The sequence below is a fragment of the Phocoena sinus genome, chromosome 2 (genome assembly GCF_008692025.1).
Source record: "Phocoena sinus isolate mPhoSin1 chromosome 2, mPhoSin1.pri, whole genome shotgun sequence".
NCBI lineage: Eukaryota > Metazoa > Chordata > Mammalia > Artiodactyla > Phocoenidae > Phocoena > Phocoena sinus.
The window spans coordinates 2483555-2498325 of record NC_045764.1 but is presented as its reverse complement, the minus strand read 5'-3'; the positions used below and the strand labels follow the sequence as shown (position 1 = coordinate 2498325).

General features: G+C 46.0%; 1 protein-coding gene across 8 annotated transcripts in view; it reads right to left on the bottom strand.

Moving 5' to 3' along the window:
* Window positions 1-14771, bottom strand: part of SVIL (supervillin) — a 245350-nt gene that overhangs the window by 59428 nt on the left and 171151 nt on the right. For 3 of the 8 annotated variants that reach the window (XM_032618924.1, XM_032618914.1, XM_032618919.1), the window contains 8 exons: window positions 10510-10590; window positions 7100-7972; window positions 6569-6739; window positions 5807-5841; window positions 5164-5225; window positions 4768-4907; window positions 1513-1756; window positions 304-880 (listed from right to left, as the gene is read on the bottom strand). In XM_032618924.1, the coding sequence (XP_032474815.1) occupies window positions 304-880; window positions 1513-1756; window positions 4768-4907; window positions 5164-5225; window positions 5807-5841; window positions 6569-6739; window positions 7100-7972; window positions 10510-10590 (2183 nt within the window). The remainder of the gene's footprint in view (window positions 1-303; window positions 881-1512; window positions 1757-4767; window positions 4908-5163; window positions 5226-5806; window positions 5842-6568; window positions 6740-7099; window positions 7973-10509; window positions 10591-14771) is intronic. The other 5 variants (XM_032618936.1, XM_032618938.1, XM_032618927.1 and 2 more) reach the window with 4 other exon arrangements.

Sequence of the window (14771 nt, the reverse complement as noted above, 5' to 3'; positions counted from 1 at the left end):
CACCAATTTCTAAAAGGGGCCAAAAGAGCTAGGGGTTCACAAGGCTGTCGTGTCAGTTAACGTGACAAAAGTCATCAAAAACCCTTATCAAGATGTGGGGAAGCGCTTCGGGTATTTTTATGGCAGAAACGTTGATGAGTCCACCAAACAAGTCGGGTCCAAGGGGAGGGTACGATTCACACTAGACTTTCAATCAACACTTAACACTTAGTCGTCAACTGCCTTCATAATTCAGTTAAAAACAATCCCAAACACATGCGACCCGCCAAGCAGGAAGGAAAGGAGCAGTAAGTGCTAAGCTACCTTTCAGCGAAAACTTCCTCTTCGTGACATTCTCCACGTCCACCTTCTCTTCAAAGAGCTGCCTGTCCTTCCAGTCCGGGCTCCCCTGTGCGGTGCTTTGTGCAGTGGAAAATTCCTTCGGTTCGTCGCCGAACTGAGCCGCGGGAGGATGGGCGAGCTCCAGGCTTCCCTTTCTCGGAACAGCATAGATGGGTTCCTTATGGCCATTTCCTTCCCGGACTCTGCTAAGCATGGGGTAGGATGGCTCTGCTTCCTCGAAGGACCCGTACTTTGTAACACCACCATCTCCACCTGTCAAGACTCCTTTGCTTTCTGTCTCTTCAAATTCTCTCGACATTCCTTTGCTCCCACCAGCCTCTACCGAAGACTGCCAGCCCTGGGATTTCAGGATGCTTCTAACTGGAGAGTCTGAACTTTCTAGCGAAGAAGGAAACTTCTGCTCAGCGGCACCAGAGCTGTCATCCAGCGGTGGCTTTGTCCGAAGATTCCCTGCGTACGTGGGGGTGACGGTAGATGCCGGGGTGGACACAGATGTGTTAACAGTGGGGCAGAAAGGGCTGAGCTTGCCACTTTGCACCTGGGAGGACACAGTTCAAAAGGAAAACGCTGATTTAAAAACACCACCTAGGGAACTCCCTGGCGGTCCAGTGGTTAGGAACTCCGCACTCCCAATGCAGGGGGCCCGGGGCGGGGGGGGGTGGGGGCAGGGTTGATCCCTGGTCAGGGAACTAGATCTGCAACTAAAGATCCTGCATGCCGCAACTCAGACCTGGTGCAGCCAAATAAATAAATAAATATTAAAAAATAAAAACACCGCCTATGTAAATACTGCTGTATGGATTGACACGGATGGAGACACTACACTTGGGGCAGTTTTCCTGCTTCTCTGGGTGAGAAACCAATCCTAGACGTAGACGTACAGATGCGTCTCGTTAATCAAATCATTTGGGTGAAAAGCAGGTCATGCGCCCTATTTTTCTCCCCGAAAGGGACCCAACTCCAGATGATCTCAGCCATGATGCGAGCAAGAGAAGAGATACATCCTCGGCATGGTTATATCCTCCTTAAGAACGAAGCTATTACCAAGTAACGACAGGTGACACAGTTTACAGGTAGACGCCCTAGCTATACCGCTAACCTCAGAGGGACACCGTGTTCCCATATTTTAAGGACATACGTGCGAACTGGAGCTGGATCACAGGCACCCACCTGTTCCACCTCTCCAAGCGTGACCGGCTGGGTCTGATAGCGAGCATTCATCCTCCTGTGTCTCACGTCTAATCTGTTCCGCGTTGAAATCGCTTTTGAGACCGGCTGGGACAGTTTGTTAAACAAGGCCAACTTCTCCGCTAAGCTCAGGGTGGAGAGGTCAGGTTCTCCTTGCTCGGCAGAATCTTTGCCCTCATTCGCCTGGTCTCTGGCTAACGCCTTCTGGTGAGCAGATGCCTGCAGTCTGAAAGGGGGGAAAAGTCAACCACACACAGGGAGACAAACAGAAGCCCCACTGCTAGGTTTGTCTGTTAACTTTCTTCAAAGTGTCACTTCGATTGGAAAAAGGGCTCATTTTTCCCGGCAGCTGGTTAGCTATTAACAAGACGACAGCGTAGGCTGGGGACCCTCACGTGGTCAGTATCACACAGAGCAGATTTTCAGCTCTGAATTATTTCTAAAAATTGAATTGCCTATTTAAGGAATTAAAGTCGCCTTGGTATACCTTATCTTGGAGAGCTGAGCTGTACTGTTAGTATCAACAATAAATACGGCTAAAGGGAGTCCGCAGACATTACCTACGGCACATTTAGACATTATCTAAAGGTGTGGTTCAGCAGGTGGTCTTTACATCTTAAATAATTAGGAAATAACGCAGTCATTCTATCAACAGCGCTACCTACAACGCAGGGTTTTGCGTTTCACTTGCTAAACACAAATAGCTTAATTGTAAAGATTCTCTCCCTCTTTTTAGTCTAGTATTTTCTCTCATACGTTTCTACCTGTTTCCTGAAAGGTAGTTAAATCTGAAATTCCAGGTAACTTGCAAAGTGAAGGAAATGTCGGGGCTGATAAATCCCTCCCACTTCCAGGTAGAGGAGAAGGCTTCTAGTTACCAGGTCAGTTCATCTTTGAAGGTCTAAGACAATGTCCCTTCTGCCACTGGAAAATCTAATTCTAAATCCAGTGAAAAATCTATTCTGCCTCGACTCTGATTAACCAGCGCCTCACAAGTTGTCCCAGACGAGAGCAGTGTCAGTTTTCCAGGGCACAGTGAGGATGGGAGTAAGGGGACCTGAGTCTTGGCATCTTTCCTGAGGTCCAGCAAAGAACTAGGAATGATGGCAACCCGCTTCCCCAAAGAGAGCCCCCCTTCTGGACGAGGCCAGCTCTACTTCTGCACTGTCATTTTCCTTCTTTTAATTTTAGCTTTAGCCTTTGCATTTGGCCCATAATAGTAAAACAGAGGGGATATTTACATGCCTTAAGGACATCATTTTAAAACACCACCATTGAAAACATAACAGTAAAACATCTAAGTTCAGACACTATAAACTGTTACTGTCCCAATCCCCAAATATAACGGCATTGTCTCTCTATCCATTAGAAACAGGTAGGATTGTTTTTAAACATGTATTTATGTCTAGAAGTGTTTTAAAAAAACCTAGGTATTATCAGACTTTCAACATTCAGGTTAACGTCCTATTTTTCTGTTAATCTTTAGTAAGTGCTAGTGTTTTAGATGAAGAATGAAACTTTTTAGGGATGACCAGGGTTATGAAAAACAAACAAAACAAACGGATAAGTGGGTTAGTGGGATCCGAGTTCCAAGACGTAATGAAAGGCCGTGGATGAAATGCTGTCATATACAGGCCGACGTGAAGTCCCCAGGGTGACAAAGCAAAATGCCCCACGTTCCCTGGGACAACTCCTTGTTTGTCAAACAAATGACAGGCATTGAAGACCTGAAAATGCACCTCTGCTCTCAGTGCGACATGCAGCTACTTCTGTCCAGTACCTGGCAGGCTGCCCGGGGCTCTTAGCTACAGTGGGACTAGGATGTCTTGTCATTACAGGGTGGGTGGCCACAGAGCACGAAGCAGGGGTAGGTTCGCTTTAAAAGCAATTGCCAAAGATGGAACATTCATAAGGAGAGAGAAGAAAAGAAGCATTAAGGAAGGTGTAGTTTTCAATTCAGAAACATTAAATCAAAAAATACTGGAACAAAATCCTTTGCTCATTTCTTAGGGAAAGATCACAAAAGAACTTGAAAAGCAATTACAAACTTAGGAAATAAGAGACAGAGGTGACCAAAGTCAGTGGAATAAGAATAGGTTTTCAGAGCTTGGAAAGGATTTAGAATATTTAGAGTAAGTTCCCGGTTTAAAAAAACTTTCAAGAAAGCTAGTATTAACCAACCACCAGCAAAGCAGTAGGTTGTGTCCGTGTTTTACAATGTTGTTCTAAGCTATTTTTAAAGAGTCAGGGTCCTCGTATAACCGATAAGCACATCAAAGTACATTCAGCAAGTCTGACAAGGGGATCATTTTTGCTTATATTTACTGTTTTGCTCCCAGGGGCAGTTGCTTCTTACTTTACAATAGCCGCTCAAATATTAAAAACAAAAACAAAAAACTGATTTGCTAAGAGTTCCCAATGAATACAAGATGTACTTGTCCACAAATCCACAGAGAAGTGAAGGAAGTTAGGGCAGCTAAGTTAACAGCAGGTTCACAGTTGGGCTGTTGATGCCCTCGATGAGATGAACTTCATTTTTTCAGGAAGGGTGTGTATATGTGTGTGTCTGGGGGGAAAACAACTTTAAAAAAACTGGTAAAAGTTTTCACTTTAATGGAAGCAGTAATCCCTGGATGAGTTACTTTGGGAGATTCATTCTGAACACATTGGGACAATGCTCAAAGCCTACCTCCCACGGTTTGGAAAGTTATCAAACTTCCAATTAATCTTTAAAAATTCGTGATTATTTAAAAACAAATCAAGAGAACCCTTATCTTTTTGAGATACAGACTGAAATATTTATGGCTGAAATGATACCTGGGGTTTGCCAGAAAATACTGCAGCAGGAAGTGGCATGTGGGTGAGAATACAGGTAGAGCAAGGGGGGCCGGGGGTTGTTGGCTGAGTGACGGGGACACGAAGGCTCATGATATTACCCCATCTACTCTTCTGATTTAAATTTTCCATTGCAAAGAGATTAAAAAAATGCACAGGCAAAAAAAAAAAAAAAAAAAAAAAATTAAACAAAATTCCTCTTCATGTTCTTCTAGGAGATACAATAGGTAACACATCCCTTTACAAAGTTCAGAGACACCAGAGCAAGGAAATCCCTAAACACCTACTCCTCCGTGGCTTCTAACTGAACCGTCTTCCGACCTCCTCATTTTAAAAGTCTTTAAATCTTTCTTTAAAAAGAAGACCTTACAGCCAAGGCCCAGAGGCCCCAGGGGCACTTACGTGGCTGCGATGACCACCTCCTCGGTGGTGACAGGCTGCGTGTGGGATCGGTCCTGCAGACGCCGTAGCCTCTGCTCTACGGCTGCATTCCTGGAGCGGCGCTTCGGGACGTTCTTCTCGTCAAATGACTTTTCCATTTCCTAAGATTGGAAACAGTGTGGATCCTGATAAGTTGGGGGAAAGGGAGTCGGGGCTGCAGAATGTCACGACTCTGTTCCCCTGCAGGACCTAGAGGAGGGGCACCCCGAGAGGCAGCATCGGCGTCAGCAGTGCACACACCAGCCACACCGGAGGAGAGAAGCGCAGGTGGGCCCAGGGCCGGCGCAGGCAGCAGGCTGGCCGTGGGGCCGCCCACAGAGGTGACGGCTTCTCCGACAGCCCTTCAGCACATCTTACCCTGAAGAGCAGCCTCTTCGCAGCAACGCTCAGCCTGGCTCGCTCATCGACCTTCTCTTCATCTGTAAAAGGTCACAGGTGAAAACCGGATGTCATTAGAAAACGTAGGGAAAGCCTGTGAAAAGTTTCCCAGGGCTGACCTGGAAATCCTCTGAATGTGAGAATTCTTAGATATACTAAAAATGACAACAGGCAATATTTTCCCCTTGGCGGGGGAGGCTATCCTTCTGCTTCTGAAAAGGTACTAGTTCCCATCGCAATTAACCAAACGGAGCTCCTGTCTAGGCCATAATTTTCTACTATAATATTTGACTTAAGTATAGATATTATGGAATTAAGAAGAGATTTTATGGAAGGAACTTCTCTTCTTTATTGTTAAATAGTAACAAGAAAGCAACAAGAAAAATCTGCTTCTTCGATTCAAATCAGTTGTTTTAACATGGTTCACGTCTCAGCTCTCTCTCTTGGAACTAAGGGAAAGTTCGTGTGAAAATCTCAACTAGGCTTTATTGTATTCACAGGAAGAAAACCTGCCAGAAAGAACGCAGTATGTTCCATCATCTCATTCTTTCCAGAAGCAAAAATCTTATTATCTCAATCTAATCTGGGTGAGATGATAAAGAAGAAAAAGACAGATACTTGCCCTCGGCAGCTGGCATTTCTGAATTTGAAGTTGACCTGGGAAAGACATTAGCAAAAAAATAATAACTAACAATTAGCTGGTGGGAATGGAAGATCCAAGGACCAAATTAAAAGTGAAAATAAAACTGCAATTAAAGTCTCTTAAAGAATATCCCCCTGGTAGCAATTCTAGCTGTGGACACGCGTGGACAGCTGTGGACACGCGTGGACAGCTGTGGACACGCGTGGACAGGTATGGACACCGTGGGCTACGTGTGCACACAGACCGGCTAGGTGTTTCACCTTGTGCAAACCAGGACGAGGTACGACTCATTAAAGATGACTGGTCATCACCCTTTGGACGAACCCTTTCACTTCTCTGCATTCGCATACGATAAGATTAAAAACTCACAGACAACACGCAGGTAGACGTTTATAAACTGAATATAAAATCCCTTATTTTCACTGTAACATCTGGTGGACGGTCCATCTGGATTCTAACTTAACAAGGGCATAAAAATTTTATACCCTTAAATGAATAACGTTTCTCACTTCTTACCATTTGAACGCAACTGAAAACTACGTGGTGATAGTGTCGTCATGGTCAACGTTCTTTAAAGATACATTTACACGAGCCAAATAAATATCCCGTATAGCTTAGATGGGAGAATTACGGAGTCATCGCATCCCATTGAAACCGTATCGGGACCATCCCTGGGACAGAAATTCCCACAGGATTTCTCCTAAGTTCCTAGACCAGGGAACTTGACAGACACATGCCTACCTATCCGATTCCTTTCGTTCTGCTGAGGTTATGGGTTGAGTTCTAAATCTCTCAGAAGTCTTTCTACTTTCACCAGGAGAAAAATAGCGTCTTGGTTTCCGGGACCCTCTCTCCCGTTCCACGCTGGTAGGCAAGCCAGCACCTTCGCTTGACCCCTCGACCCGCGAATGGCTTTTACAGTCGTGGGGAGAAGGTAGACAGAAGGGTGACGGGGAGACAGAGAGAGGGAAGAAAGCACAGGTTTATGCCTCTCGGTGAGTCAAGGCACGAACACCGCCAGATCCCACTGCATGCCTCTACCATGCACGTCGGGAGATGGAACACTGCGAGACCCGACACTCTAGAGCTCCCCGTTAGTAGGCGAAAGCAGACTGGTAGTCGTGGAGCCATGTCCTGGATGGTCTGCCCTGCACACACTTGTGAGCTAAGCTAGTAAGACTCAAGGCAGGACACCACACAAATCGAGAAGTGAATTAACTCTGCCAAGGACATGCAGGTGACACATCGGGGGGACGCGTGGGCATCACCTACAGCTCAGGCCTCTTGCTGGCCCTGGCTGACTGCAGGAACACACCGCAGAGCTGGGCGACGGAGACCTTGGTGTCCAGCAGGCCCACTTCCGACTCAGCCTTGGACGTCTGCGGCTCCGGGTCGCGCTTGGAAGCCGGGGCCGTGGCCTTCGCAGCCTGCAGCTGAGGCGGGCCCGTGTAGTCAGACAGTGAGCGGGTGAGGACCTTGCGCTTCCTCGTGGGCTCTGCCTCCTTCCTGTGACCTTGGGACACAGACTCGCTCTGAACATACACAACCATTTCGCTTCGGCCCATCCTCTCCGTGGGCTGCTGAGCTGGAGGTGGGCGGGCCAGGCTTTCAGGTTCCTTCTGAGGTTCCGAGGTGACTGTGCTAGCAGCAGGCTTACCCGAGTCCTCGGTTCCAGAGGGGTCTTCCCGGCTTCTCCCAGGCCCACGATCCTCCAAAGCGAAAAGCGTTTTCCTGCTTTTCTCCAGAGCTTCAGAGAAGAGCACATCGTCCTCTGCTTTTGATTCACAAATATGGAGAACCGGGGTATCTCTTCTCTCACCTTCTAGAACCTTCGAGGGGGGAGGCTTTGTGACGGTCTGGGTGGCCGACTCCACCCAGCTGTACTCGGATGTGCTTTCTGGGGTGTCCGAGGTCGCCAGCGTGATGGTGTGACTGGGATCTGCCGGCTGGACGTAGCCGTGGATGGGCTGTCGTGCAGAGCTGGCTGCCTTGCCCGAGACCCTATCGAAGGCTGAGTTCTCTGACCGAAAGGCCAGGTAATGGCCTGGCACTGGCTGGTGTCTCCTCTGAGTTAAGGACTCAGGGACAAGTTCAGGGCTGCTGCGAGCACTCTCCTCTCTCACCAGTTTTTCTCTAACTTTAACTCTTTAAGAGAGAAAAAGGATTTAAGTGCAGTAACTGCTTAAGGGGAAGAGAGCATGTGTGTGCAGATCAGGGATGCCCAGAGGATGGAAGAGCATCTTGGGCGGGGGCGGGGGCGGGTGGAGTCAGTGTCAGAAACCCACTACTGTTTGCCAGAGGAAGGAGTCTGAGTTGAGTTTCCAAATGCCAGACTCACCCTTCCTTCTGTAAAGCTAGGAGGGGTCAGATGCTATCCTGGGAGAGAATGGATGCCTTCCGACTACATGACTACTCAGAACGATTCATTAATAGGCACCACGGGTATGCACCAGGGCACGCTGAGGCTGGGCTATGGATTGGTACGTGTTCCACATGGACAGGCCCAGTGTAAGGGGCAGGGGCAGCTTCCAGGCATTTACAAGCCTACAGACCATATGTAATTTCACTGTCTCCCGCTCGACCTTGTTTACCGCTCAAGATTATATTTACATTCAGAAAAGCTTGGTGCTCGTTGGTCTGAGGTCTAAGAAAATTTTATTTGTGGTAGTTTTGCATTTATTGAAGATCAGCTGTGTGCAGACCTCCGGTGTGGATATGAGACTAATTCCTACTTTCAGTAGTTAGCTCTCCACTCGTTTGTTCTAAGCTTTTTGTGGTACCTTAGCAAAATCCCTTTGCCCTAGCACCTATTCCCTCTCGTAAGTTAAAGCGCAAACTGTAGGCATTTATGAGATATGTATTGAAAGTGATATTTCTGTGAGCCCCTTCTATTTTTGTGTATGAATATGATTAATAAAAACTGTAGATTCCCACTGAAAAAAAATTTCATTGTCTCCTGTAAATGTCAGAGCATTCGTGATTATTATTATTTTTTATTGAGCTCAAGATATATCAGACGATTACCTCTTTTCAAGCACTCAACAGTCACAAACTTTTTCATGCCATGCAGACTACATTCAATCATTCAGAGAACATGTGACCAGTTAAGACACCATGACGTCTAGCGATGCGAGCGCTAAGAAGAACGTTAGAAAAAAAAGATATTTGTTGAAAGAATTAATGCACTGAACATTTTCTCCCCTCTGGAATTGCCATTAGGCCCTCAGTTGAAAACTAATCTAAAAAGGGAGGGCTTTGGTTGTTTCTAGAGCTATTTAAATATCTGAGAGCAAAACTGAAATCCATTTCAAGCTACCAACCTTTTCTTATGATTATGACTGTAGCCAAGAGCGCTGGCTGTGGGTCCCAGGAGACCTCTTTTCAAAGCCTGACTCAGCCAGTTCCAGCTGTATGGTCTCAGGTAACCTACCTGCCCCAGCTGCTTCACCTTTTAAATGGAAATAATGTGATGTCTGCGAAGTTCGCGGTTTAGTGCTTAGCAAAGAGTAAATGTCCAATGGTGCAAACTAGTTCTTGTTTTTACTCTTTTAAAATACCACATAGTGAGGAAGAAGAAACCATTCAGACTGCTTAGGAATGGATTCCTTCCTGGGGATAATCTTTAAAAAATAAAGAAATGCTTTTGAAGTGGGAAAAGCGATTTCTTGCGGAATGTAAAACCTTTATTTACTCAAGATTACTCAGCAAAAATAATTGCTTCTGGTATTTATTTTTTGGAAGGGACTATTTCCTTAAATGACAAAGGCACCCTGCTAAATTTGATATAAATGCCTACATGTTTTTCAGCGTAAGATGCAAGGTATCTATCTATATTTCATTAAAAAAAAAAAAAATCAAAGACACCTAAAAGGCAGTTACTGTGAACAATTCAGAGGGGGAAAGAAAGCATTCTGGGTTGTTACTCTTCCCAGAGACCAGCCAGTGCGGGATGTTTTCATATTTATAATCTTTGTTAATCAAAAGGCGGCTGAAACGTGGTTCAAGTTCTCCTGCGGAATGTGTGTCCTTCTCATCAGAGACAATCTGAACGTTGTCCTTGGCCAAGAACAAAGTGACTGTCAGAAACTCAATATACGGGTGTTTTGTCCTCCCAATGACTTATTCATTCTAACTCCTTCTGTCTCTCCCTGCCCCCAGCCTTAACAATGAAACGAGAGGGGTTTTGTCTGCTTTGAAAACCACATGCCCTAAATGTAGCTGTGCAAATGAAACAGATGGTTGAGGGACAGGCAACATGGAGAGGAGGAGGCTGGATGGGCAGGGCAGGGCGGGGCAGGGGCAGCTGCTGACAAGACAGGACACTAGCCGGTTAGCCTGGTTCAGGGGAGCAGCCCAGAGATGCTGGTTACATCGTCACTACTGCCCCTTCCTGGCAGCACGTGACTGTGAGAAAGGAGAAAAAGCCAGAGGTGTAGCCAAAAGATTTTCCAAAAGAGAAGCTGAGGGAAATACTATTGACATTAGCAGGGATTAGGGCAGGAGAAAGAGAAAAGCAAGTGATTGGAAGGTAATTTCCAGCAGCCCCTTTGGAACACATGACTTTTAAAAGCCCTGCCACCAAAAAGAGGGCAAAGAAGAGTTAGTTTCGGTGATGTGCGGGACATAAGGCAGCTGGACCAGAGATGCAGTCGCTAAACGCAAGCCGAGAGCTCGGGAGATACCTGGAAGGCCAGTTGATAAGTGAAGGTGTGTCCCCTTCGGAATCTTTCTGGAGAAACCACTCATGCTTGGGTTTCCCGGTACTATTGTGTACAAAAAACAAAACTTCAGGTAATGTCTATGAAAATGTTGACATATACACAGACTTAATTATTATAATTTAAAAAACTCTCAAGGCTGATTTTTCTTAAGTAAAGAATAATTCTGGCTTTTGAAAATGTCTAAGCACGTTTTGCCATGGGGTTTCTATTCAGTTCACGGAATTTCTAGGACGTCTGGTTCAGTACTGAAATCAAGAGATCGACTAAGTATATCTGAAGCCACCAAATAAAGTGTTTTTTGGGTCATTTAAAAGTATCAGGAGTCACACTCTGCCCACAAATAGCAGACAATTCTCTTGTAAGAAGCTGGATTAAAAATATCAATTAATTTATCACCTATAATTGTGTTACGGTACACTGGTAAATAGCGAAATATAAAAATAGCGTCCATGGGCCTCCCTGGTGGCACAGTGGTTGAGAGTCCGCCTGCCGATGCAGGGGACGCGGGTTCGTGCCCCGGTCCGGGAGGATCCCACATGCCGCGGGGCGGCTGGGCCCGTGCGCCATGGCTGCTGAGCCTGCGTGTCCAGAGCCTGTGCTCCGCAATGGGAGAGGCCACAGCGGTGAGAGGCCCGCGTACCGCAAAAAAAAAAAAAAAAAAAAAATAGTGCCCATGCAAAATAGTACATATCAAATAAAGGTAATAAAGAAATTCAATAAGCTCATATCTTTAATTGCCAGTCTATATTTTCCTTTTATATTTGTCATTGAACAATGCAGCCAACATAACAGTTACCAAATACTAATGCAAGTCCATCTGATAAATGTTTACTGAGTTCCAACTACGTACAAAGCACTGAGCTGGGCTCTGAGAAGTAGCAAAGGTGAATCAGTACCATGCCAGCCATTAAAAAACTTACACCGTGCTAGGCAGGATAAAATAGGATTTATACATTCACTCCTCAACGCACAATCGAATATAATGCAAGCCTGAATGTGACAAAGTAATAACGTCAGGCTGAAGATATCTTACCAAAAACTCATAGGCAAGGAAAACCTTGTGGTCATTATGTAGAGCAAGACACAGGAGGAATACTCAAACCACCGACCTGTACCTTCTCACAATGTAAAACGAAAGCATGGAAATTCTACAGGCTAGTTAAAATGTTTACCAGCTCAAAACCTTGCCAACCTACCTGTAAGAGTCCTTCAAGACCAGGCTGGAAACACATTTCAGATCAAAGTAATTTCCAAAAGAATAGAATAGAATAATAATTAAAATAAAATTCTCTTAATTTTCTAAAATCATTTTAATTTGGGTTTTGGTTTGAGCTCACAGGCAAGAACCTGTCGATCATCACTACCCTGCATCTTGTTGCGGCCACTGAAATCTGTCACAGCTAGGTGTGGAACTAGGTGTTCCCCAGTCTTGCTACACCCAAAGCAATTACCTCTCCACCCCTCCCCATCTCCAGTCTTATAGCCATTTAGCCCGGGGTAAATAAAAAAAGTCAGATGTATGGGAAGCCATCTTATTTCCAACAATAAAGGGTCTAATTTCTCGACATTTATTTAAACGTAGGAAGAGTCTGGCATAGCCTCTGTGGCCCGGAAAGGAGGCAACTGATGTGGCTCCGGATACAGAGGAAGAAGTGAGAGCGATGGATGCCTGCTTTGGAAATCATCAGTGAGTAACTCATACGCCTACATCCCAGAGTCATTTTAAGGCTCAAATGCTTTTTGTACGATAGAATGCTTTGCAAACTGTGACATACGCTATACAACTTTCTGAATATAACCTTCATTAATCAGAATAAACCTTGGTCAGCACTGCCCTAAAAACTTATCAGGCCACTTATGAGACCAATAAGTTCTCAGGATGTAATGTACAACATGGTAAATATAATGAACACTGCTGTATTTTATATATGAAAGTTGTTAAGAGTAAGTCCTAAGAGTTCTCATCACAAGGAAGACTATATTTTTTCTATCTCTTTGATTTTGTATCTATATGAGATGATGATGTACACTCACTCTGGTCATCGTTTCATGATGTGTATACGTCAACTCACGACGTTGCACACCTGAAACTTACACAGTGCTGTATGTCAACTATATCTCAATAAAACTAGAAGAAGAAAATAAAGATAAAAGCAAAGACAAACAAAAGCAAACAAACTTATCAGGGGGTTGTTTAAGAATAGGCTGAGGTCAGCATTTGTAAAATGAAATCATACCCAGACCTGGGGGATCTGCTGGGACCCATTTATCCATCACAACTTAGATGTGGGACTAGCCAAAAAGCCAAATAACCACTACCATCGTGGTGGATACTCAAAGCTTGACGCTTCACATATGATAAACACAAATGTATGTGACAAGACGTAAACGAATGTGAAGACATCACGTGTTGACCGCAGTGAGCCCTTCACGATGCTGGTCTCCTCCTTGCCTTTCCTCTCCAAGACGACACAGCACTGCACATCTGTGAGCTCCTGGTGAGTCACCTCCCACAAGTAAGGAGAGTGGGTCCAGCCTGAGTTCGCCCTAAGTCAATTCAAAGCAGGAGGGATTTGGAAGAGCATTTCTCCAAGTAAGGCTTTCAGGACCCTTGAGGTCGGCCAAGGCACTTACTGGGGTGAGGTTTTCTGCCATCCAATCCAGAAAGAAGGTGGGGCAGGTGGGGAGAGACGTTCACTGTCCACAAGGCTGTCCTGGGCACTTGGTCTGCTCCGTGTCACAGAGTGTGGCCGCTTCTCCACCCTTCTCTGACTCACCCACTGCAGCCGGCGGTCGCCCCCTTCACCTGCCCCTCCTTCACTCCTCACCGTCCCTGTCGACTCTGCCTCCCCGCCTGCCCCTCTAAAGCTCAGGGGGCTCCACAGCTCTGTCTCCTTTCCTCCTCAATAATCAAGGCCGTGACGATCTCACCAGCTTTCACTCCCCTGCGGACCGTCTGCCAGTGGTTTCTCCCCATCTGCTCCCTCCCTTGAACTCAGGCTCTTGGGTTCATTTCCATTTGGGCACCTAACAGACACCTTAAAGTTTACGTGTCCAAACATGAACTCTCGATTTCCCTCCAAACTCAGCTTGTACTGGTGTCTTCCCTATTTCAGCAAATGGCAACGCCCTGCTCTGAGCTGCCCCGGCCAGAAAACCGAGACTCACCTTTAACTCCTCTGTTTCCCTCTTACGTCACATCCAAGCCATCAGCAAATCCTACTGGTTCCCTTCAAAAGATGACCTCTTTTCACGACCTGTGCCGCGTTCACGCAAGTTCAAGCCACCGCCCTCTCTCACCTAGATTACTGAGATGACCTCTTAATTATTCTACCTGTTCTCATGCTTGCCCACCTACCAGTTCCACAGCCACAGTCATCGTCTTAAAATGGGAGGCGGACTGGTCATTCTTTTCCTGGAAACCCTTATATGGCTGCACACATCATCTAGAGCAAAACCCAAAGCCCTCACGGTGGGCAATAGGTCCCCACTGATCTGCCCACCTCACCTGACACATCTCACCGATGTCACCCCATCACTCCACCCCCCTCCAGGCTCCTGCCTCACTGGTGACTGGGGGTTGCCTCAAACGCTCCACACGTGGTGTCCACTCGGGCCTTTGCAGGGGCTGTTTCTCCCTGGAACCGTCCGCCTCCAGAGCTGCATGGCTCACTACCTCTCTTTATGTCGGTCTCTGCTCTACTGCTATCTTATCAGAGAGACTTTCCTAACCACTTTAATATCAAATAGCAGCCCCAATCGCTTCCTTTTTTTAATCATGATTTTTAAAAAATTTAATTATTTTCTATTCCTTGAAGTACAGTCGATTTACAATGTTGTATTAATTTCTCCTGTACAGCAAAGTCAGTTAGGTTTATCACAGGATACTGAATATGGTCCCCAGTGCTCTACAGTAGGACCTTGCTGTTTATCCATCCTGTAGGCACTAGTTTGCATCTGCTCACCCCACACTCCCACTCCATCCCTCCCCCAGCCCCCTCCCCCTCGGCAGCCACCAGTCTGTTCTCCACGTCTGTGTCAGTCTCTTCCTTTCGATTAAAGGTATGCCCTGGCTCCCCAAAATGGTGAATTGAAGTGCAACACTGATCTCGCTAATCCACAGGCTCCCAAACCTAGGGAACATGATGGAAGTTTGGGACCAAGCTCTCCACCATGGAGCTAGGGGAGGCCCAGGCTCAGATGAAAAGATACATCATTTTATT